Source organism: Tursiops truncatus, chromosome 15 (genome assembly GCF_011762595.2).
Source record: "Tursiops truncatus isolate mTurTru1 chromosome 15, mTurTru1.mat.Y, whole genome shotgun sequence".
In the NCBI taxonomy this organism is placed as follows: Eukaryota; Metazoa; Chordata; class Mammalia; order Artiodactyla; family Delphinidae; genus Tursiops; species Tursiops truncatus.
The window spans coordinates 58599341-58625073 of record NC_047048.1 but is presented as its reverse complement, the minus strand read 5'-3'; the positions used below and the strand labels follow the sequence as shown (position 1 = coordinate 58625073).

The window sequence follows — 25733 nt, the reverse complement described above, 5'->3', positions numbered from 1 at the left end:
TTATTCATTACAGCATTATTTATAGTTAACACACACCAGAAGCAATACCCCAATACCTACAGTAGAAAATTAAGTAAATTTAAAAAATTTGCTTCACTTGAGTGACTATTATTTGGCCATTAAAAATGTTAATAGCAAAGAAAAACAACATGAGAAATATAGGACACAAGTGGAGGAAAACAGTGAGATCTAAAATTATATTTATTATAATTGTCTAAAAATATGCTTCTAAAAAGACTAGGAAAGAATAGCAAAAATAGTCATGGTGTTAGAGTCAGATGATGGGTGACATTTTTCTTATAATTTTTTAGTATATGCATATATTTTCTTTCTCTTTTGAAAATCTTTGTTCAGTTAGCCTAAATGTAGTATTTTCCAACCATTCTCAGTCCCCAGTTCACCTTTGAACTCATAGGATATCCTATCCTATGAGTTCATCGAGGGGTGGGGAAAAGGAAAGGTGTAGTGCCCTGCTTGCTCAGAGCACATAACTGGTGCTCTCCTTGTTTATGTGCACACACTGTTGTCTATAGCTATCAGCATTTCCATTTTCCCAGTCCTAAGTTTCCACACTTGGCAGGACAAAGCAAATAAACCCAGACCACAAAAATTCCCCAGCTTGTACCCTCGCTGGGATGCAGCCTAGCCATTGGTGGTCTCCAGACGAGCAATGCCAGATCATGTGGGAGCTTTCAGAAAATGAAGGATCTCAGGTCCCATCCCTGATCTTCTGAATTAAAACCTACATTTTAGCAAGATTCTCCCACTGATTCATGTGCACATTACAACTTGAACAGAACTGGCCTAGGTGGTTCAAACAATGCCATGAAAACTGACTCAGGGATCAGGGTCTAGAAATCTTCAGGTAATTGCTGCTGGATGCACTGTGAAAGCACAGCCGGCACTCCTAAAGAATTCTGATGTGCATATGGAGAGCTTTGCGTTCATGCCTGGTGATCACCAGTGGGTGCAGACCAGCAGCTGTGTTGAAAGCAGCCATATTGATGTTCTGTACCAGCTAAGAGCCTAGGTTTGGAAGACTCTGGTTCTGGAATAAGCACACTCCTTCCTGACTTTCCCATTGACTGCAGCTATATAGAATGCACAGAGCAATTATTTGAGGATGCTGAAAAGTAGTAGCAGATAGATTGGGAAAGAAGACCAGAGGTTGAAATACCACCATACTGGCCTCCAGTATGAACTCAAGGAAGCCCAAAACAAGGAATTAGATATTGGCATGGAAAGAGAGCACTCCAGGACAGCCCTCCATTCTGGCTAAAGGAGTGGGAATGGGGTCTAGTGCTCAAGAGAGAATGAGGAAAATCTCCCGTGTTTCTTCTTCCTTTTCTCCATTGTTTTATACCCCAGCATGTGACAGTCCACAAACTTAAAACTGAGGGAGAAGACCCTTCCTTTCCAATAAGACTTGTGTCAAGAGTATGGAGTGAACCACTGTTGCTTTTTTTTCTTTCTTTGTTCTCCCTCCATTTGATACAGGCATGTGGACACAGGCACTGTCAGGGGAAGTACATGGCAGAGCAAGGTAAGCAATGTCCCAGCTTTCTGGCCAGAGGACCAAAAGAGGAGCCCCAGGGAACTGGAAGGTATCAAGGAGATAGATCACAGAAACGGAAGAGTTCAGAAAGCAACTCCATAAACTTATGGACTCCAGGCCTTACCTGCAAACTGTACATAAGTGGATCTGATTGTAAATAGCACACCAAAGACTTTGAGAACAGAACTACAGGATAGCCCACTGCCAGGTCTCAGACTGACCACTGGTTAGCACATACGTGGTACACAACTGGATAGCACTGCAAAGGCTTTCCAAACAGAACTGACATTGAAACCTGAACTTGGATCCCAAACCCAGCTGGGTCGATTGCCTGCTAAGACAAAAATACCAGGATTCTCCCCAAACCTCATGACAAAATGTTCAAAATTATTGGGCATACAAAGAATCAAGAAAATTTCAGCTCACAAAAAGACAATCAACAGATGCCAATATGCCAATGTGATGCAAATGTTGGAATAATTATGTGACAGAGATATAAAGCAGCTATTACAAAAATGCTTAGAGAAGTGAGGGCAGTCTAGAAACAAATGGAATGATAGAAAATCTCAGCAAAGAAACAAGGTACAAAAAAGAACCCAATGGAAATTTTAAAACTGAAAAGTAATAATGCAGTAATCAAAATAATTTCACTGGATGAATCAGTAGCAGAACAGAGATAACAGAGGAGAGATTAAATGCTTGAAATAAATCAGTAGAAATCATCTGAACAATAGAGAGAAAAAATATTTTAAAATAAAGTTTCAGGAACCTGTGGGACAATTATAAAAGAGCTGACATTGCAGTCATGAAAGTCTTAGGAGGAGAGGAGAAAGAGGGAAGTACAGAAAAATTATTTGAAGAAGATAATGGCTGAAAACTTCTCAGATTTGGCAAAAGACATAAACCTACAGATTTAAAAAGCTCAGCAAATCCTAAGTAGGATAAACCCAAAGAAGTCCATGCTCAAACATAATCAAATTGCTAAAAATGAAAGTCATGAAAGCAACTAGAGAAAAAAACACATTGCTTATAGAGGAATAAGAATTTGAATGATTATGGATTTCTCATCAGAATACATGGAAACCAGAAATAAGTAGACCACCATTCTTAAAGTATGGAGAAAAAAGGATTGTCAGACCCAGAATTCTATGTCCAGCAAATACATCATCTTTATTTCTGAAGGATTTTAAGATATTCTTAGTAAAAGGATACGAAGAGAATTCATAGTCAACAGATCTTCTCAGAAGGAATTGCTAACGAAAGTTCTCAGACAGAAGGGAAGGGATACCAGATAGACACTTGGAACATCAGGAATAAAGGAAGAGCAATAAGAATGGTAAATATCTAGATAAACATAATAGACTGTTCTCTTGAATTCTCTAAAACATGTTTTATAATTGAAAGCAAAAATTAGAACAAATTCATTGTAGTTATATATGTCACATAATATGACAATATTGTATGTTATATAAGACAAGGAAGGTGAATGAAAGGACTTACTTATGCTGATAAGGTTTTTACCTTCTACTTGAAAGGGTAATATACTATTTCTCAGTAGACTGTGAAAAGTTACATCTGTTTATTGTAATCCCTCAAGCAACCACTGAAAAAACTACAAAGAGATCTAGTCAAAAACTCTGAAGTTGAATTAAAAAGAGAGAAAATAGAGGAAAGAAAAAGAACAATTGGAAAAGCAATAGTAAAATGGCAGATCTAAATCTAAACATATCACATTAAATGTAAATGGTCTCAACACACCAATTAAAAGGTCATGGCTTTTGAAGTTGGGTAAACCTAGTGTGAATTCATTCTTGGCCACTTACTACCCATCTGGCCTTGTGTAAGAACACTTGCTTTTCTGAGCCTCAGTTTCCTCACTTGTAAAATAGGAAAAAAATTGTACTTCCTTAGAGGGCTATTGCAAATATAAAATAAGGTAATATTTGTAAGGAGCTCAGCATATCCGTCTGTTTAAAAAGTAGGGGAAATGCATATTTGCTCATATATGCAGAGTATCTTTGGAAGAACATACATGAAACTGATGTCATTAGTTGTCTGTGGGTAGCCTGGAGGACAGGGCTAAGAGGGAGATTTTTTTTACTTGTAGGGGTCCACAATCTCTTATCTTACAACTCTGAAATCAGAAGAGCTCTGAAAACCCGGTGTTGTTGATTTTTTTGTTTTGTTTTGTTTTGTTTTTTTCATAAGATTGATGCCACACCTTGTTTGGTAGCAGAACCTGAACTGAAGTGGCATTAAGCTCCTTATATGTTCATTTTGTGTCAATTCTCATTCATTTTGCAGAAATATTAAGGTATTGGTTATAGGGTACTACACAATAATATGTTAGGTATATTCATCTGACCTTTCTGAAACATGAAAAATAGTGAATTCCAAAACACATCCAGCCTAAGATTATGGATCTGTGTATCCTTTGAATTTTGAATTCAATCTGTGTATTGAATTTTGAAACTGGTGAAGGCATTACCTATTCAGAAAATTAAATTTTAAAAACTAAATTTAGCATGGTGCCTGACACAAAGCAAGCTGTCAGTAAGTATCGGCAGCTGCTATTATTCCATTCTTCCAGGCCTTTCCTGTCAACAAATCTGTTCATGTCCAATACTATGTTTCACCATGACAGCAGACTCTGAGTGTTACTACTTAGATTTTCCATCATAGAAGACTGAGGTGCAAACCAGCCAGACCCCTGCCAACCAGCCAGACAGTCCCCCACCCAGAGTCCTGAGGTTTTTCCTGTTCACCAGACCACCTCAGCCATAAGAATGGCGTCAACAGGATTTGTGTGCCCAAGAGAGGCGTGTTGTTTTTATCTAAGAGGAGAGGAGAGCACATAAGGAGGAATTGTGTGCGGTCAGGATCACCCCCAAATCCCAAAGGGCCTTCAAAGGGCCCCAATCCCAAAGGGCCCGTTTTAAAGCTAGGCCTTACTGTCCAGTGGGCCCAGCTAGGCAGTTGCGCCTACAGCATTTAGTGTACAGCACTCTCTTTCAGCTGATTACTAGATGAAGTTTTAGGGGCTTGATTCTAGAGACCATTTACAAAAATTAGCTTCTTTTTTTTTTTTAATCCCGAGAGCCTCATTCAGCATATCCAGTACTGAGACTGTTTTATAATCGGATCTGGGCGTGTATATAATGAGCTCACAGAAGCATGCATGTGTTGCAGTTAGACTATGTTGAGTGTGAGCCTAAAGGATATGCCGTGACAATTGCAAGAAAGCAGATTGTTGGGGTGGGCCTGGCAGCTGCCTTTCTAGCCTCCATTGTTCTTTATCTCTTCTTTCCTCCCCACGCTCTGTGGCCTAGGAGAGAAAAACAGAGATGGCTCCATGTTTCAGGAGCCATCAGGGCTCTGTTTTCCAAGTCATTTTTATAGCCACTAGAAGCTCCTCCTGCTTGCTGCTCTGTAGGGGGCAGTTTGTGGAGGCAAGTGTAAAATGCTTGCTGCCCTCTGCACCACTTGGTCTGTCCAGTGAGGCAGTTGTTGGGAGGCCACCAGAAAGTTTGAACTGCCAGCTCCGTGAACCATGGCTTGGAAACAATAACCTAGGTCGGGAAAAATTGCTTCCCTTGGAAGCCATGTCCATCTAAATCATGGTGTCCTTTCCAGCTTATAAGGTAGAACTACCTGGAGAAGCACCTACTTTTGGATTATTTTCCTAGTTGCTTAATTAATGGCTTCTTACCTGTAAGCTTTGATTAGCTGCTATTTACCAGGCTTTTCTGAGGTCTCCCATGCCCCAGAACTGTCGGGTTTGTATTGCTCACTGGGGCTCTAAGCAGATTCCAAAGCACACTTTTTCAAATACCAAATCTTCTTTGTTTTATTATATCCATAGCCATATCCTATATAGAAAAAATAGGAAAGTATAAAGAAGAAACTTCTCCCAGGTTTAACTGTCACTGTTTATATTTTCAGTTATGCTTCTTTCTAGTTTTATTTATACACACACACACACACACACATTTTTCATAGTTGATTTCCTAGGCTATTGATAATCCCCTTTTCTCCCACAGTTAACACTGGAGCATAAACATTTTTCCACATCATTTTAAAACATTCTAAGAACATTGTTTCCATGGCTGCATTACCATGATCTGCCTAACTGGTCCCCATTTACAGCCAATCCAGTTCCTTTGGTTAAAGTCTTTATGATGATATTTTCATTTGAATTATGTATTATTTTTTTAAGATGGATACCTAGGCATAAAAGTATCAGATCACAGAATGTAAAGATACAGAAGGCTTTTGAGAGACAGATATATTTTGCGTGTATATATATATTAGTATAGACTTGGTCTCCACAAAGCACACACTGATTTATTCTCCTGGCTCCTGCAGTCTCAGTGTGGGCAAAAATTGGTTCTTGATTGGGGGGTGAAAAAAATCTTAGAAATTACAATGGTTTGTGGCTATCCAGTGCAGTATCTGTGATATTAGCATTTCATGCAGGGGCCATAATGAGAAAAAGGTTGAGAAGCACAGTTCTAGTTGTATATGAGCACCCATCTCACTCCACCCTTCGAAGCTGTTAAATCTGAGCTTTTGGTTTGGGGTTTTAGAATAGTATTTTTCTGATCTAAATGTTCTTGGTTCTTTGTACAAACTTTAGGAGCCTGGGAAAGGTATGAATAAAATAAAATTTATCTGGTTGCCACTGTTCATATTTTTATCTTTCTACATTATTGGGATCCTCCATGTTTCTAGTTTTATGTTCAGCTCTTTTCGCGTAATTGCCATTGTAATAATTTCAGTGTTAGTCTGTGCCGAGGATCACTTTGAAATATCCCTTGTGTTCTGGTCTCACGCAGGGGCTTCCCCTGTCCCCCATGCCTGGGAGTACATTTGTGTCCCCAAAGGCATCAGGTTTGGACCTCTGGGAGCCCAGGCTGCTCTGGGACTTTCAGTAATTGTCCCTTGTTTGTTTCAGGTGTGATCCCCTGGGCCCATTTGCTGTCGGGGGAGAGGACCTAGACCCCTTTGGGTGAGTACTGCTGGGGAGGTGACAGCAACACGACTTGCTCTTATGGCCTTTCAGCCCAAGCTCATCTTCTAATTTTAGAGCTTTTCATCAGTCTTCCTTTGGGGTGAAGGAAGCAGTTGTTGCTGAGTGGCTGAGAAAGCATTGCCGCTGCTCTGCTCTGCCGTACCTGGAGCAGTGCAGGAGGGCTCTGAGTGTTGGGGAGTGGCTGAGCAAGCCCGGTGGGCAGCTCCTCTGTTGTTTTCTGGCCCTGCTTGTTTTGGTGGAAGACAGCAGCTGTCCCTTGGATGGAAGGATACCATGGGGATCTATCAGGTGCAGACTGAAGAGCACACAGTGGGCTACAGACCTGAGGGCAGTTCAGGGCTATTCAGAGGTCACCTCACTTGGTAAGGGGAGTCTCTGATCCCCATTAGACTCTGGTGTGGTTCTTGTCAAGTCCCCAACAAAGTTATTTCAGCCTCAGCTAGGCACTGTCTTCTCTGAATGCTTTTAGATTTTAACCTCTGCTGCAAAGTGTCCCCAGCTTGAGTGTCTCACCTTTAGACCATGGGGAAATCATATAAGTCTGCAGTTAAGCTTGAACAGTGACTTCAAAGTTTGGGGAACATCAGCTTATTCATCCTAGTTTGAGCCATGAGGTCGGATCCATGGAATTCAATGAGGGACAGATGCTGTCAAGAGCCAGACTTGGACAGCCAAATTATGGATTGCCCTGAGACCAGCAAAAAAGCTAGCATCATGAATTATCTCAATTCATTAGTCCTTAGACCTAAAGTAGTAGCCTGCAGAGCCTTGTGATGGTTCTGCATTGACCTTGACAAGTTCTGGCACACGTTCTTTATCGAATTGTTCCCCCTTGGGTGCAGGAGATGGCAGGGACCTCAATTTTGTGGGTTCAGGGAGCCTGTAGAGCTGAAAGTACAAGCCATGATGGCCAGAGAAGGTGTGCTCTGTGTGTTGTTGCTCTTGCCCACTTCCTGCTGGCACTCAGGCAGCCATCCGTGTGTGTCTGCTTGAACCATCCAGCGTTGATGTCCCAGTCATTTTTAGTCCATTCTCACCACCTTCACTCCTTCTCCAACAGCTGCTTGCCACATTTGCTTACCCATCGTTCCTTCTTGCCTCAGGTGTCGGAGGGGTGGCATGATCGTGGATCCCCTGAGATCCGGCTTCCCAAGAGCACTTATTGACCCATCATCGGGCCTCCCAAACCGGCTTCCTCCAGGCGCTGTGCCCCCAGGAGCACGCTTTGACCCCTTTGGACCCATTGGGACCAGCCCACCTGGGTAGGTATTCACTCAGGTATGCTGAGAAGTAGGACGTGATGGCAGCTTAGCTCAGCATTGCAGGGATGAAGGCGTCTGACGCCAGGCGCAGAGTCATCACTACCTCTGTCCCCTGCTGCCAAGAGAGTGGAGCCTCCTCCAGGCACCTGCCTGATGCCTCCCTGGAGCCTTCCAGGAGCTTCCCATTCCTCAGTGCCTCCCTTCCCCAGCTCCCGTCACGGAGGACTCAGAGGAGGGGTTGCTACTCACACTTAATGGACTTTTTGTATGTGTCAGGAACTCACTGGATCCTTATGTCAACACTTGTGGGTAGATATTACTGTCCACATTTCACAGATGCAGAAATCAAGGCCTTGAAAGGTGGAGTAACTTATCCAAGGTGGGAGAATAAGAATTCAGACCCAACTCTAGAGTGCATGCTCTTGAACTGCACAAACCACCACATCATTCTGAGGCAGGCTCTCTCCATTCAGGACCCTGTGTGCCTGTGCGCCGCTGGCTCTCCATCGCCCCAACTCACCAGCCCCTCTTTCCATTCCAGACCTAACCCAGACCATCTCCGCCCGCCGGGCTACGATGACATGTACCTGTGAAGGCCTCAAGAATGTAACATACCATCCTTCCCTCTACTCTCCTGGAGCTGCCACTGCTAGCCCCATCAGCAACCGTTTTCTTGTGGGCTGGGGGCAAGGGACTCTGCCCATGTGTTTGCAGGCCAGCTGGGATTGCCTCCCCACCCCCTGCCAGGGCCAAGGTACCTGCTGTAGCTGTCCACCTGGCTGCATATAGGTCCCAAAGAGAAATCAGTGTCTCTCACCACCAGCTCCTCCCCACTTCCCAGGGAAGACTCCGGCAACATATACCCTCGACCCGATGCAGTCCCAGTTGCAGCACTGTAAGAACAGAACACATTTTGGATGTTATTATTAAGAACCAAATGTCAATACAAAAATCATGTTGCCAGTATCCCACTCTTCTTTGCTGCTCAGTTCCTTCCATTTATGAGACTTGAGAGTTTGAATGTTTGAGGGGCTAAATGACTCTTTTTTCCTACCCAGGGCCTGTTCTTGCTTCTCAGGCACCTTCCTTTCATAAATTGCTCTTGCTCCTGACACCACTAAGAATGGGTCCCAGTCTGGCTTCATGGATGAAAATGAGTGACTGGAAACCCCATAGGCCACAAGGATGCCTTTCTCAAGGACAGGCAGATTGTGGAAAGATTGCATCATTCTGAAAAGGGCAAAATCTTCCAGTTCTGCTTGTCTGAGCCAGTCCTCTGGGTCCCTCTGTGCCTGGGCAATGGCAGCCTATGAACAGAGGAATAAACAGAACAGACCTGAAGGCTAATCTCTTTTTGCCACTAACTTACTGAGTGACCCTAAGCAGGTCCCTTCCTCCCAGGGCCATCGTGTCTACCTATGAAATCTGAGGTGTGCCTTTCTTGCTCTAAAACATTCTGGTGTCTGCTTCTATGTCTGATGACCCCTGGGAACTGGGGCAAAAGGGAAAGAATAAAGGTTCAAGGCTTTGTATGGTACTTACCTACAGAGTCCGCAACTGTGTGCCTCTCACCCCTCTTGCGGCTCAGACACAAGCATAGCAGCGTGGTGCTGAACTTCAGGACAAGCAGGGAGCCTGGTCTCTGAAAGCCAGTGGCAGGGGGTGGGTTGGGAGGAGTGTGTGATAGGGGTGAATGAAGGAGCTAGTGATGCAAGAAACAACCCAGGAAGTCTTTTCAGCCTGAGGCCTGACAGATGTGGTCAGGGATGAACCCCTGTGCTGGAGTGGAAAGAGCACTCTAGAGCACCAGACTCTGAGGCAAGAGATCAAGGCACTAGTCACTTTCACTCCCTAACTAGCATTTCAGCCACGGGTGGGTCCTTAAACTTTTCAGCTCCTTGGATTCCTTCCCCTAAATTAGGATGTATTATTTATCTGTGGGCAGAGGGCCACCAGAGCCTTCCTGAGGCATCTGCTAATATGCTGTAGCCTGAATTGCCTGTCTGTTGTGTCTGAGAGTGGGTTAGGAGTAAACTAAACAGGCATATGTGCCCGGGGGCAATCCAAGATGGAGGCTGGGACTAGGGGAGGCTCGCATGAGCTGGCTTCCTGGGCATTTCTGGCAGACCCCATTTCAAGCACTGATTTAGTAAAAGACCACCTTGAAGCTTTTAGAACAGCTCTGCTCTGGAGAAAGACCCAGAGGTCAGGCAGAGCTACAAATGCAGTCATTAATAGTCGTCTTCCTCAAGAGCCAGCTAATGGGTGGAACGTTTTTGTTTTGAAACTGGATCATACCTTCAACCAGAAGGACTTGGGGCAATTTGCTCATAAAAGCATCTTTTATTATAAAACGAAGCATTTAAAGGAACATCAGACAAGTGGGAGAGGTAGATAACTTTTAGGACCCTGATTCAAGGAAAGGACAAGATTGAAACAATAAATTTGCCACTTAGATTTTCTAATAGCAAAAGTGGAAAGGATAGCCATAAATATAATTCTGTTTTCTGAAAGTAGAAACTTTAGTGATCCACCTGCAGAATCAGCAGGTTTTTTGAGTGGGTCTCCTTGCATCAGGGACAGTGAGGAACACAGACTATGTCTTAGTTATGTGGGGGAAGGTGAATGGCGCCTTCAGGAACTTCCAAGTCAGGCTGTCGGTATGTGTTGTATGTCTGGGCCACTTCCCTCCTTCCAGCCAAGCAGCCAAAGGGAATGGTTCAGGTATATGTTTTGTGGAACCCAAAAGGTTGGAGCCTTAGCAATAAATATCAGCACTTAATAACCTGTTCCTCTTTTTTAAAAATACAGCTTTATTGAGATATAATTCACATACCCATAAAGTTCACGTTTTTTAAAGTGTGCAATTCAGTGTTTTTAGTATATTCACAGTGTTGTGCATCCATCACCATATCTGATTCCTGAACATTTTCATCACCCCAAAGAGAAAACCCACCCATTAACAGTCACCCCCCATTCCCTCCTCCCAGCCCCAGCTAACCACTAGTCTACATTCTGTCTCTAAACATGTGCCTATTTTGGACAGTTCTTACACGTGGAAATCACACAATATGTGGTCGTTCATGTCTGGCTTCTTTCACTTAATGTTTTCAGGGTTCATCCATGTTGCAGCATGTATCAGTAATTCATTCCTTTTAATGGCTAAATAATATTCCACATTTTCTTTATCCATTTATCAGCTGATGGACAGTTAAGGTGGTTCCCGCTTTTTGGCTATTATGAATAAGGCTTCTATGAACATTTATGTACAAGTTTTTGTGTGGTCATATGTTTTTGGTTCTCTTGGGTATATCACCTAGGAGTGGAGTTGCCGGATCATATGATAACTAATTGTTTTGAGGAACTGCCAGACTGTTTCCCAAAGTGACTGTACCATTTTACATTCCCACCAGCAGAGTGTGAGGGTTCTGGTTTCTCCACAGAAACTACTTCAGCTTTTTTAAACAAAGAATTTTGACCTAGATCACGCAAAACAGAGACCAGAGACAGTCACCCCTGGGGAGCAGACTATGGCTTTGGTAATAGCCTTGGGATGACCACGGCTGGTGAGCCACAGAGGAGTTTGGGTTTGACTTTTGGGGAACTTTCAGGGCTGGATGTGATACAGAAAAGGTCCTGTCTGTAGGGAAGTTGCCATGACCTTTCTGGGTCTAGCGTGATTCATGGCATCACTTTTGCTTGGTTTGAAATTTCTTTGTTGATCCAGTGGCTTACAAGTAAAATAAAGGTCTGGTTCTAAATCTTTGTCTTTCAGTGAAGTGCCATAGACCACGTGTACCATCTCTGGCAGCCCCTACCCTCCCACCTTCTCTTCCTTGCCTTGTCTCTTTCCTGATTGTTAGAGCTGGCTGTGTTTTTCATTGCGTTGCATCTATCTACTTAGTCATGAGCTTCTGCCAGCCTCCATGGTGAAATCATTGGTCTCAAGACCCTGACTAAGAATGCGTTATGTTCAAAACAGATTTTATATTCCTGTGCTGGATGGTCAGTACCTGTTGACATGTAGTTAGAAAGTGGGTAGCAAGCCCTGTAACCACCTCATTCTTTGGAATCCAGCTTCCTTCATGGCCTCCCTCTACTCTCATTAATGACATTCTGTTACTGATCCATGCCTCTTCACAGAAGAAAAATTAGAATCTGTGGAGCAGTGAATATCTGTCACCTTCTAATCTTGTCTACTTTGGGCAGTTCCAATGAGACAGGTCCCACCACCAAGGAGAGGAAAGACCCCTCACATGCATATCCTCAGCTTTGTCTTTTATAAAACTTAACATGCTTATGGACCACTATTGATGTTTTGCACCAAAAGAGAGATGCAAAGGCAGGCATCCAAGCCCCCAGCTCTTGTTTGTCCTTGGGATACCACAGGGCACACACTAAGTCACTCCAGCTGTGCTGGACCCTGAACCTGACCCAGAGGGTGTGTCACAAGTAGAAGTGGCAGGCGGTGAGTGTGGTGGCCAGAGAGGAGTGGCAAGACCCAGGTGACTAAAGATAGAGCCTAGAGTGCAGAGAGCAGCAATGACACGAGGTTGGAACACCTCACTTGTGGCAGGGCCTGTCTCTGCTTAGGCTGATAGGGCAGTCTAATAGAGGAGATTGGATAGGCCGTGTTGCCTATTAGCCACATAAGGTGAGTGTTGTGAGTATGACGGGTTCTGAGAGAGGAGACAGTGGGAGGGCTGCAGGAGACAAACTACTTTAGCTTTTTTAAACAAGAAGATTCGGATGCAGACATCAGCAAGATCACATCATCATTGCCTTGATCTGGGGATCAGGAAACTCCAGAGCCTCACAGCAACTGCCTAGATCTGTGCCCGAAAGTAAATCCCCTCATACTGCCACCTTGACCGCCCTCACTCTCAGCTCAGTTCCAAGTGCAAGGCTCAACTGCATGCATCTGATAGTTGGAACCGAAATCACCTCTCAAACCATAGCTGCAAGGGAGCCTGGGAAAATGTTCTTGTTTCCTTTTCCTCCCTGTCCCTTCAGGAAGGCACATTTGGAACAGAGGTCTGATGAGCCAGTCTCTCATTTCTGTCTACAACATGGGCCTTGATAGAGATGAGCACCACAGCCATGCTTCTCCAGCTTGCCCAGGCCTACCCGTCTCCTAAGATGCTTGCTTGAAGGACACAGTACATCCTGGACCCCAACCCAGACCTGGATCCAAATCACTAGGCAAGGGCCTTTAAGTCCATTTTTTACAAGTTCTTCAGGTGATTCATGTGACGAGACCAGTTTGAGAATTCCTGAGAAGGGAAGGCTACATCCTTGCTACACAAACCAGCAGCACCAACAGTATCACCTACAAACTTGCTAGAAATGTGGAATCTCAGGCCCCACCCAGGCTTATTAAATGAGAATCTGCATTTTAACAAGTTGCCCAGATGATTCGTGTGCACTTTAAAGTTTGAAACTCTCTAGTGTACAAACCTTATATCTTTTTCCTTTACCTGGATATCAGGTGAAAAGAATGAAGTCAGTCTTCTCGATTCATGGCATACTATGACTGACGCAAGAACCTCCTCATTTTAAGTCTTTTCCGTTTTACCCCCTGTAACCTCTCTATTCTTTTCTCCCATATCACTCAGATGTGTTTCATATATGTTTTAAAATATGCATGTACCCTTGTAAAATAGCATACATTATATCTTCAAATCATAACAACTGTAATGAAATACTATGCCCATTTTCTAGGCCAGAAAAAGAGGGTTTGGAAAGGTCTAGTAATTTGCTCAAAGCCAAGCAGGGCTCTCAGAATCAAGCAGGAGTGGGTGCGACTTCCAGCCCTCCCTTTGCTGATACGTGGCTTTATCTGCAAAATGAGCGTCACGTCTACCTTCAGGATTGTTGCAGGGTCCAGCCAAATAATGTGTCTTATAAATTAGATAGCAGGAACTCAGTGGCTACCAGCTATCATTACTGAAGCCACATGGGTAGATAAGACTGTCTTAGGCTGCTATCCAACAAAGAAAACAAGCTTGTATCTGGTGCCCCCAGTGTGCTAGGCTTTTCCTTGTCTCATGTAGTACACCTGGCTACTCCCAAAGTAAACACTGTTAGCAGCATTAGTTGAAGTGGTGCTGGGTTTGCTCTTTTAGGGGTGGCAGAACCATGATGGGGACCTGAGTCAGCTGGTTCTAAAACCAGTGCTCTTTTTAGTAAAACTGCTGTACCTAGACCTCACATCTTGTCCAGACGAGGAGTATGGGCAAAACCCACTCCTGAAGCTGGAAAACAAGTCAGGTCTTATATGAAAAAGGAACGATGCTGCATAATTCCCAAGATGGTCTAAGAGTCCTAAGTCAGTCCTGTTTGCAAAGTGTATCTCATGTTTCTGAGCACTTCCACCTACAGCCACAGCACCCAAGCACCCAGGTTAGGGGCATCTGAAAACACCCAGCCCAACCCCTATCCCACAGAGGAAGAAACAGGCCCACAAAGCCTCTCTGGAAGGGTGACCTCCTGAGAGGCTTCACTGGGCCCCAGAAATGGCCTCGGACTCTGTGCTCTGACCGCAAGTGATGCTCGCCCCAGCCTTCTGAGTTTGGTAGGATGGGAGCTACTCTCCCCATTGAACATATTAAAAAGCAGGTCCAGAGCAGTTGAGTGACCTTCCCTATGCCACAAAGACCACAGAAATCCTAGCCCAAGGCTTTCCTACTAAACACTACCCAAAACAGTCATGTTGGTCTCTGAGGGACAAAAATGTGAGAATCCCCTTCCCTCTCTCTCCCTTTTCTCCCCTCAGCGAGGCTGTAAGAGGAAGGGGCCATACAGATTCAGCACCCTGGTCAGCACCCAACTATGCACAGCTGCAAGAGGTGGCCTTTGGGCCAGGATAAGCTTGTGTCTGCTGCTCCCCAATCCAGGATGGCCCTCCCCTGGGGACAGGCAGGCATCCCTAAGAGAAGGAGACCTGAACCTAGGTATTCTGCCTCCAAGACAGAGCCCCGCCTTCCCTCTCTCCTTCAAATTAGAGCCACAGGAGCACAGTTTCATCCTGTAGGCTTCTTGATTCCTAGGATATAAATTCACATGAGAAGCCTAGGAAGAAGAGAGGCGGCCTGAGCCATGGGGCCCCTGGGCAAGTTCCACCCCCCTTTTTGGTTTTCCCCAGTAGTAAAATGGGGATAAAGGTGGGCTTGACTGCCTCCAAGATCCGGCTCCTGCTTCCATGATTTAAGTAGGCCATGGGCCTGCTCGAGTTCAGTGCTCCCCCAACTGTCCTCTCCTCCCCCCTACAGAGCTTCCCAATTCATGTCTAAACCACGAGACTCAAAGTGGCAGCCCACAGCCCAGATCCACAAACATGCTCTGACTGGCCTGCATGCTATGAAATTTGAGTCTTGCCTCTGCTATTTACCAGCTGTGTGACCTTGGGAAAGTCATGTAGCCTGACTGTGCCTCAGCTTCCTCATCTGTAAAATGGAAGTAATGAGAGCACCCACTCTCCGAGATGGTTGTGAGGTTTAACTGAGCTAGTAGATGTAAAGACTTAGAAGATTGCCTGGCACAGAAAGAGCACTATATTTGGTCTAATGTGTATAATGCATAACGGGTTCATTGAAATGTAGAAACATGAAGTGTTTTCTTTTATCCAACTAACCTCTATCAAATCCCCCTTTCTCATCTCAGCATCTAGGGCCCAACCAATAACTAACTGGTCACTTTGATTTTCAAATTCAGTCCAGTCCAGTTTAAAACTTTCCAACTTATATCCAGTTCCAAGAGGTCTCCTCTGACCCCTTTTGAACCCTTGCTCCTCCACTGTGGTGGGATGGGGAGGAAGAAGGGAGAAAAATGAAGTGTCTCTTCACTAGCTGTGATGATGGGCCGGGGGAGGTGCTCTTACTCTAACTCATGCTGGGGTTTTGTTTGCTTTTGATGCTGGAGTCTTCAGTAGACAACATGCCAAATTGGGGGGCGCGGTGTTGAGAGCTTTATCCTGGACTCTCAGAGAGTAGTGAGGGTCTGTGTCAGTCCATAAGAGGTTCTTAGCCCCTCTGCTTCTTGAAGTAGTATGCTGGGCTGCATAGCCACCTGTGCCACCCCACAGCTCCAGCCTCCCCTCACCTGCCTACATCAACACTCGGAGCCCTGGAACACCGGGGTCCTCCACCTACCTTCAAGGGCCTCAGAACACTGGGAGGGGATGCAGGACTGCCCTTATTCCTCCCTGATTCCCAGCACCGTCATCCCTTCAAGCCAGTGTGGGCTGTTTGCACGGGCCTCCCACGTCAGAAATTCTCCAGGTCAGAAATAGACCTCATCTCCATGTTCACACTAATTCACGAGCTCCAGAAGATACCTGTCAAGGCCTCTCAAGAATACTTTCCTAGTCATTTCCTGCCTAATCCAGGATGTGTGGCCATTGGGAGTGCATACCCGTCGGCAGGATGGTTATAATCCTTTCTGAACTAATAAGGTTAAGAGAAAAAAATAAAAACATTCCCAAGAGGTTTGTCGTCTCTGCCAAGGCTCTGCAACATCAGACTAAGGTCAGTCAGGCAGATGAGTCAGACTGAGTCAACAGGTACTCTCTGCTTTGGAAGTGGATACTTCAGATGATGGAGGCAGCCCTTTCAGCTGACGCTGAAAGGCTGGCACTCATTTTGACATTGAACAGTTCTCTCTAAGTGTTTGGTAATAAGAGGGTGATAGATGCTATGGAACGATGATGTATTATAAGCCATATTATAGATATATTATGTGCACACACATGTATATACATATAATACTTGGCTGAAACATACACAGCGGTGCTGTCCAACAGGCATACAATGACAACCACATATATAATTAAATTTTCTCTAGTAGCCACATTATAACAGTAAAAAAATATATATGAAATTAATTTTGTCACCTGTAAACTGGGTTTGCCTCTTGGTGGGTATCCAGCCAAAAGACACAATCAAGCCAAAGATGGGGAAAAGAAAATAAAGCTGATGGCAAACTTAGCTTCCGATCAAAAAAAAAAAAGAAGAAACAAACCAAACAAACAAAAAAGAATACTTCCCTAACCTTTTTCATCTGTTTGGTGCTATACCTCAAAACCTAGCACAGAATGGTGCTTAAGTCTTTGTTGAAAGAATGAAGGATCTTGGATGGGAAACACTCAAGTGACACTTGTAGCTCAGTGAGCCTCCAGCTGGGAGGCAGTCTAGTCCACTTCTTGAGGATGCCCCCATCTCTATGAGTGACTCAGTAAGCCCTGGGCCAGGGAGGGGGTGGATGTCTGGCCCCAGCAGGTGGCATCACATTGGACACTCCCTTGTCCTCAGTTCTGGCCTGTCGCAACTCTCAGGCAGTAGGACAATCCCTTTCAGCATCCTTTTACCCACACAAAGGTCCAGATGTCCAGCTGCTCTTGAAAAATCAGGAGCTCTGGCAACCCTGAGCCTGTCCACCAGGGCAACAGCCAGCCAGCTGAAGCAGCACCCCTTTAATCCTGCCACTGCTGTTCACCGCCACCTGCTTCACTCAGGAATGTCACCTGCCAAGCTGTACAGGCATTTGCATTTGGGCCCCTTCTTTCACCTTTGGCGGGGGAGGGTGGAGACTCGCAGGAGGAGAACCAGGTGGCTGGCAGGTGAGTCAGCAATAGTAGCAACTCACCTGTGGGTGCCTAACCCCCAGGAGTGGCTTTAGTGAAAGGAGATGCAGACACAGAGAAATAAAAAAGAGGTTAGGGAGAGACTGGTTGAAGGGAAGAATTAGGAGAGGGAGAGAGATGGCCTTTTCTGAATGCCCTTTACCCTAAGTCATTGTTGGCTCCGATGCCCTGCCACCCGGGAAAAGGTTGGCATGGCATCTGCCTTGTTCCGCTGTCCTCCCTGCTCCCCTGGGGCCAGCTTTCCTGCCAGAAGATCCTTCCACTCACTAACCTTCCCCCAGGCCCAGGAGAACAGCAGCCTCCACCTCGACCTTGGCAGCTCAGAGGCTGAGAAGGGACAGGCTGCAGAGATGGAGGCCTGGAGTTCAAGGTTATGTCCTCTGGCTGCAGTTGGACAGTCCCATGGACTGGCCTCCCCAATGCCAGCATCACCCCTACAATGCACCTGCCCTCAGAAGAGCCTTCCTGGGGCTTCCCTGGTGGTGCAGTAGTTAAGAATCCGCCTGCCAATGCAGGGGACACAGATTCGAGCCCTGGTCCAGGAAGATCCCACATGCCGTGGAGTAACTAAGCCCATGCGCTGCAACTACTGAGCCTGCACTCTAGAGCCCGCGAGCCACAACTACTGAGCCCATGTGCCACAACTACTGAAGCCCAGGCGCCTAGAGCCCGTGCTCCGCAACAAGAGAAGCCACCGCAGTGAGAAGCCCTCTCACCGCAACAAAGAGTAGCCCCTGCTCACCGCAACTAGAGGAAGCCCGCACGCAGCAACGAAGACCCAACGCAGCCAAAAATAAATAAAATAAATAAATTAAAAAAAAAAGAAGAGTCTTCCTGCCACACACATCTGTAAGCAATCATATGGCTGACAGTGAGTTCTCCCCATGTACCAGGCCCCTAGGTATGCGCTATACCAGTGTGAACTCCGAGTCCTCATAACAACCCTGTGAGTTAAGGGCTGTGGTTGCCGCCAGTCTGTAGATGATGAAAGGCAAGCCCCCACTATGACGCCCCTGCTCTTTAGCATGCCTCATCCCAACACTCCAGCCCAGAACCTGCAGACCTCCCGCCCACCCCTGCCCCTCCCCAGTACACACCAGGCTGTTTTATGCCTCTGAGCCTCTGCTCATGCTCTTCTTCTCTGCCCGGAATACCTTTCCTGCTCCCCATTCTCACCCCACATTGGATACTGCCTCATTGTTTAAGAATCCTATTAGACATCACCCCTTCCAGGAAAGCCTTTTCGGACCCCAACTTAATCAGATACCCCTCTGTGCCAACACCCCCCAACCTGGCCACACATACACAGTCCTCTGGGCACTGTCCTGTTTCCCCAGGGGCAGGGCCCATGTGTCCCTGTAGTGCCCCACCCAGGGAAGAATACAGATAGGTGTGAATGAACGAACAAATGAATAGTTAACATTATTGAGTGAATTATGAAGTGCCAGGCACTATGCTAAGTGCTTTACAGGTATTTCATTTACTGCTCACTATGCCTTATGGGGAAGGTGCTATCATTCACCAGATGAAGAAACAGCAGCTCAGAGGAATTGGACATCCACCAAGCATCCAGGCAATCTGACCCCAGAGCCAGTACCCTTATACTATTACGTGTGGGCGCTCCTCACTGGACTCTCTCCGTAAGGGGCTCTGCCCCCAACCCCTCTGAGACTGGAGTAGGGAGAAAGCTCAGAAGCGCTTGGTCCCCTTGGAGGAGGAAGGCAGTAATCCTGCCGCCCTCTGCACCATTCAGATCCCCTGGGCCTGCCCATTTGCTCAAGGACAACCCGACCCAGGAAGAGGCTTGATCTTGGGAAGAGGGTGTTGGGGCCAAAGAAAAGAAGATACCGAGGGCCAGGGTTGCTACTGTCTTTAGCCAGGCTCTGGCCATTGGGGCACAGGCTCTCCTCTAAGGAGGGAGGTTGGGACCCTGGGGAACCTCGTGACTAAATCCTACCCAACTCCACTATGCCTTCTCCCTGAAGACACCCAACATCTGACCAGTAAATGCTAACGTACCTCCACTGACAAGGACCTCCCTATCACCCCAACCCAGGCAAGACCTCAGCAAGCTTCTCCTTCCCTTAGCTGAAACTCACCTCCTTGGGGACATCAAGAGGAGCCCACTCTCTCGGGAGAAACCAACGGACCCAACTGGAGGGCACCTCCCTGACTCTTGTCAGTGCCACTGATCCTCCCCTTTCCTTCCAGACAGAACACTTAGAACTCTGCCTCCTGTGGCTTCTTCATAATGCCTTATTTCCTCCCTCTCCTCTTGCCCTTCCAAAGCTCTCCAGACATGGTACCATGGTCTTAACTTAGGAAAGCCCTCTTCTTGTGTTTCCTGATCCCCTCAGTCCCTAGAGAAGGCAGAGTGGGAAGGTTTCTAGTCTCACTCTGGAAGACCAGAGAGGTAGAATAGTTTGCCCAAAGGCCCACAGCGAAGGGGTGCCTTCCAGGAGCAGCAAGTGCAAAGGCCCTGAGGTGGGAGTGTGCCTGGCATGTTGAGTGTGCCTGCAAGGAGGCAAGCATGGCTGCCATGGAGTGAGCAGAGGCTAGGGTGGGGGATAAGTTCAGAGAGGCACAGGGCCCAGATTGTGTAGGCCTTTTATAGGCCACTGTGAGGGACGGACCTGAAGCTTATGCAATTTAAGGTGCTGTCCTTTTTTAAAATATCAAAATTACAAATAAAAGTTTGACTCAGGGCCTTGGAAGGAGCCTGGGCAAGTGAGGGGCCTGGATGGTAAATCTACCCTTGACTGGTGAGAAAGGTGGCTTTTGCCTGGAATGAGAGGGAGCCATAGGACAGTTTCGAGCAGAGGAGCTGCCTGACCGAATTAACCTTTGAATAGGATCTGCCTGGCTGCCAAGTGGAACATGAACTGGGGCAGAGTAGAGGAATTAGGACACTAATGAGCAACCTGAACCAGGTGGTTATGGCTGAGGGGCGGGCAGGGGTCAGATTCCAAAGGTGGAACCAACAAGATCTTCTGATGGGTAGAATGGGAGGCTCGAGAGAAGTCAGAAGGGTTGACCCTGAGGTTTTAGGCCTAATCCAGTTATCTCCAACTGGGGCGGGGAAGAAGCGTCATCATGGTAACTGGACCTCATACACTCAGGCCTCTAACTTCTCTATGATTTTCACCAACCCCCCTCTCCCCGCAAGGAGGCTGAGGCCGAAGTCTCATTCCTCCCACTTCACAAAGAAAACAATACTCAGGATACTCAGAGAGATAGAGCACCTTGCCCAAGGCCACACAGCCAATAAATGGCAGACCCTGGACTCAAACCCAGGTTCTACCAGCTCCAAAATCAGTTATCTGTTCTCATACACCAGGAAAAGCAAGGTTTGGCGACCCTAGTAGACTGTCGGGTGGCAGAGGGAGTTCCTGCAGATGAGGCACAATTCAGCTACCACAGGGTCCCTCGGACCACTTCACACCTACCCCCAAAAAGCCTTCAAAGAAAGCTCTCGGCACCCTACGCCATGCTCCCTCCTGACGCTGTTTCTGATCCACCGGCTGGGAGGTCTCAGCTGCAATCTCGGGGAAATGTTTTCGGCCTCGCTCAAGTTTTCTTAACACATTGACCAAGTAATGACTGCCTCCCTCCATTTTACACATTTCCTAAAGGAGTTTCTGTATTAGGATGCAAAGCTGGCTTCTCTGACTTAGAGAAAACCTGGGATTCCTGGTTTAATCTAGATTTAATCTTCTAACAGATTTAGCCCCTAAAAACAATCCATTGCATTTAAACTGACAATAGCTCACAATAATCCAATGGCTTGGACTGATATTTTTATTATTATCATTATGGATATGAAAGGCCCATCATCTGGGATGTTCAATTCTACTACCTAGAATGGCTCATGCCACTTTCTGCCTCCACTCCTCGCGTGGAGCCTTGACTTGTGAGTCTTTCACCATCTTGAGGCTTTGTCCTTTTCAAACCACACCTCTTAAACACCAGGAACAGAACCTGACAGGCCAAGCTGAATAGGCTTTGTCCCCTCCAGCCCTCCCCCAGCCCCCTACTCCTGGCAAAACCTGCCAGCAGGAGCAGATATTTGATCCGTCATAGAAGCTATGATGTTACACTGCCCAGATGTTCAACTCACCGGACTGAAGGCTCAGGTTACAGGTAATCAGGGCTGCTCTAGCCTACAGACCCCATGCCCACCCTATCCTCCCACCCTGAAGAGTCAGTTAGGATCAATGTCCCACATGGCCAACTGAGATGGAGTATGTAGGACCTGCGTGGGTCGGAGGCTCACAGAAATGACCCCTTTAGAGTCTTCACACCAGTGGCCTAGAAGGCACGTACTCTCAAAGCCCTCTAGGGCCTTTCAGAATGGACGATGCCCTCCCCCAGTCCTCAAACACCTTTATCTCCTTGCCCGCTAGGGCCCACTTCCTTTCTTTGTCAGTAGTTGTTTTTTTTTTTACGGTACACGGGCCTCTCACTGTTGTGGCCTCTCCCGTTGCGGAGCACAGGCTCCGGACGCACAGGCTCAGCGGCCATGGCTCACGGGCCCAGCCGCTCCGCGGCATGTGGGATCTTCCCGGACTGGGGCACGAACCCGTGTCCCCTGCATCGGCAGGCGGACTCTCAACCACTGCGCCACCAGGGAAGCCCTCTTTGTCAGTAGCTTAAAGAGAATCTGGACAGAGCCTGGAAACACTCGACAAGAGAAACAGAACAAATGTGATCAATGTGGCTAGAATTTTCAGGCCACCAGAATGTGCCTGATTCTCTCCCAATAAATTGGGGCTGCACTTTACAGCTACGGGAGTTGGGGAAGGAAGTTACAAATTCAGCATTAAAAAAAAAATTTTTTTCTGTTACCAGGATAAGGTCAGGCCTAAGAGACATATTATTGAGGAAGGGGAGGTAATGAAGGCCCACACTGTGTCCACAGAAATACAACAAAGCCCCTACCCTTTCCTGTTTAAAAGATCCCCCCGCCCTTGTCCAGGGAGTTAGTGAAAACTGTGCACGTGACTTTGTAAAATGTGTGCTAAGATCTAGTCACAGCAGGTAATTCAATCCCAAGACCAAGACCAGGCTGTAGCAAACTCTGGATTTAGCCCAGTCTAACCTGAGGGCTTAGGGGGTCCTTTAACAGGACCGAGTGAGATGCTGGCTGTGTGACAGTGGTGGCCACCAACACTGGGTCAGAAAATGGCACAGAGAATGGTCAGCACCTGCCAGACACTCTCGTCCCCTGAAGGAACGGCCAGATGCAGAAACTGGGCTCCCATTCCATATAGGAATTCCTAGGGCAGAACTGGAGGGGCCATCCCTCTCACCTCACAGTCAGGGGGACTGAGGCCTGGAGTGGGGAGGTCGTCCCAGGGCTGACTTCTCCCCTCATCATGAAGCCACCTCCCACCTTAGACAGTCAGGGCTCAAAGCCAAGTTTGCCCAACACCCATCCATGGCTGATGAGGACAGCAGAGAACCCGGAATTCCCCAAGACATGGGGAACAGGATGGGCAGCCTTTCAGACAGCTCTCGACCCTCGGGCAGGCCAAGAAACTCATCCTCCAAGGGCAGCAGTTTCCAAACTTCTGTATTTTTAGCAGCAGAAGCCATCCTTCAAACAAAACCTTATGCAAAACCTCAAGCTACAAAACAGATCGGGGGCAGCTCTCCCAAGCGAAGCCTGGGCCAGGCCCCAAGCTCCCCCTCCAGCACCCGGGACTCCTTCCACGGGGCCCCATGTGGAGCTCAGTCCAAAACCCCAGACTCGGAGGCCTTGTAGCCCTGAAGCTGAAGCAGCCAGATAGGGTGGGCTCTTACTTAAGACCCCTGGAGGGTGCGGCTGGTCTCCGAGACCTGGACGACTTCGTTCTCCACCAGGGCCTGGCTCCCATCCCCACTGAGCTGTCTCATGCGCAGGTTAATGGAGCCGTAGGTCTTCCTGGAGCCCCTGCCAGGGACGAAGTTCGGCCGGCGGTACAGCTCTCCCTTGCACAGGGAGACCATCAGCAGCACGGACAAGAGCATGCCGCCCACTGTGAGCAGCCCCAGGCCTGCAATGATGCACTTGTCCAGGTGTGAGCCCAGGCGCGCATAGTACATTTCTAGTCGTTCCATCTCCCGTGCTGACACTGTGTCCGGGTTGACACGGGCCTCTCGGGGGATGGTGTATGCAGTCACCACCAGGAGGATCCCGCTCACCAGGAAAACCAGAGCGGAAACGAAGCCGTAATCCACCGGGCGGCTCACAGGCTCCAGGCCTGGCCCCTCTTCTGAACGCAGGGACAGGTCGTCCCTCTGGGATCGGGGCCATGAGGGGACGCCCTCAGGGGGGCTGGGGGAGCTGCCCAGTCTGGCATCCCTAGGGTTCTGGAAATGAGTCTCGTGCTCCTCCGCAAAGAAGCAGGCATTCTCCACACCCTCCCTGCGTGGGGCCGCTGGACCCAGAGAAGCTGGTCTCCTTGGGGCCTGGGGACCATTGCTCAGTGTCTTCAGTTCCAGACCAGGGGGAGATGCCATTGGGAAGGCGGGCCCCAGCTCATCCCTTGGCCGCTGGGCAGCTAGAAGAGAAAACAGAAAGTCAGTGGAATTTAGCGAACCTCTACTGAGAGCCTGCTGGTGCCAGACATCACAGAAGGCCCCGAGAGATGTGAAGGTGAGTCAGGCCGAGTTTCCACCGGGGAGGAGGGGGAGCCCGCCAGCCAGAGGGGGAGGCAGGGGATAAGATAATGACAGAGCAGTAAGACCCAATCCGCGCTAGGATCCTGCTTCACCACTGGCGGGCATGTGGCTTTGGGCAATTCCCGTATCGTCTCTGGGCCTGTTTCCCTCTATATTAAATGACAGTAATACTACCACTCCGTATTTAACAGGGCTGATATAGGGATTGAGTTAATCCATATAAAGTGCTCAGAATAGTAAGGACTCAGTAAGTATCAGAATGAGCTATTATGATGGAGGGAATTTAAATACAGTAGATAGGTTCTAATTCCAGCGTCACCACTTGAGCTTTGGCAAGTGAGGTGACCTTTCCAGACTCAATTTTCTCATCTGTTAAATGTGAATAAGCCAAATGTCTCCCTCATAGGGATGATGTGAGGATTTCATAAAATAAGGCATTTAAAGCCCCCTGCCAGTTCAATTAATGGACACTGTTGTGATGAAGTGAGAATGACTGGGGGCAAGGGAAGGGGTAGAGATGAAGGTGGTCCTAAGAACAAAAGGAGAAAGTTAGGGAAGCTTCTAGGAGTTGGTGGCATTTGAGCCAAACCTCGGAGGATGAGTGGGAAATCCCCCAGCACTGAGAGGGAACAAGGGCATTCTGGAGAGGGAGAAGGGGTGCCTTGAGGTCAGCTGGGACCAGCTCGCTAGGGACTCTGAAAACCAGGCCAAGGAGCCAGGGAGGCGAGGCGTTGGGGATGGGAGGGCTAACATCGCCTAGGTTTTGGAAAGCTCTCTCTGGCTGCTGCATGGAGGACAGACAGGATGGGGAAGGAGGAGAGTGGAGGCCAGGGGTCCAGGGAGGAACCCATTGTGGTCAGGGGAGACATGGAAGCTGAGAGGGCAAAGAGAAAGGAGCATATCTGAGAGCCATGACTGAGGTCAAGGCCAAATGCCTTTATGTAAATAGAAGATGGGAGGACCTGGATGCAGACCACAGAAGGGGAGCTGGGAGAGGAGCAGGTAAGGGGGTAAAGAGGAGACACCCTACCCAAGTACCTGAATACACACCCACACAGACAGACAGCACATGTGCCAAAGGATACCAGCTTACAGCCCATGGGCCATATTTGGCTCATAGAAGTTTTGCTTTTTTTTGTTTCTGGTCTGTTCATCTGGTTTTTGGTGAAGCAGTTGCCAATATATAAAAAGCAAAAGATTTTACACTTTATTTTTTAATTTATTTTTTTAAATAGATCTTTATTGGAGTATAATTGCTTTACTATACTGTGTTAGTTTCTGTTGCACCACAAAGCGAATCAGCCATATGCCTACCCATGCCCCATATCCCCTCCGTCTTGAGCCTCCCTCCCATCCTCCCTATGCTACCTCTGTAGGTCATCGCAAAGCACCGACCTGATCTCCCTGTGCTATGCTGCTGCTTCCCACCAGCCAACTATTTTACATTTAGTGTATGTATGTCGATGCTACTCTCACTTCGCCCCAGCTTCGCCCTCCCACCCCATGTCCTCAAGTCCATTCTCTATGTCTACCTCTTTATTCCTGCCCCGCAACTAGGTTCATCAGTACCCCCCCCCTTTT

At 47.3% G+C, this 25733-nt stretch overlaps 2 protein-coding genes across 24 annotated transcripts in view; one reads left to right on the top strand and one right to left on the bottom strand.

Annotated features, from left to right (window-relative positions):
- PSMF1 (proteasome inhibitor subunit 1) overlaps positions 1-8815 on the top strand; it is a 52255-nt gene extending 43440 nt beyond the window's left edge. The window contains exons 5-7 of one of the 2 annotated variants that reach the window (XR_012326254.1): positions 1498-2891; positions 6510-6563; positions 7691-7827. Coding sequence is in view for 1 of the 2 variants with exons in the window: in XM_019950795.3 (XP_019806354.2) it covers positions 6510-6563; positions 7691-7849; positions 8391-8442 (265 nt within the window). In the remaining variant the exon portion in view is untranslated. Of the gene's footprint in view, positions 1-1497; positions 2892-6509; positions 6564-7690; positions 7850-8390 lie in introns of those variants that run through there. The other variant, XM_019950795.3, reaches the window with a different exon arrangement.
- Positions 6136-25733, bottom strand: part of TMEM74B (transmembrane protein 74B) — a 45680-nt gene continuing 26082 nt past the window's right edge. For all 22 annotated transcript variants that reach the window (XM_073792823.1, XM_019950891.3, XM_019950882.3 and 19 more), the window contains one exon: positions 6136-24031. In XM_073792823.1, the coding sequence (XP_073648924.1) occupies positions 23292-24031 (740 nt within the window). In that variant the 3' untranslated portion in view covers positions 6136-23291. The remainder of the gene's footprint in view (positions 24032-25733) is intronic.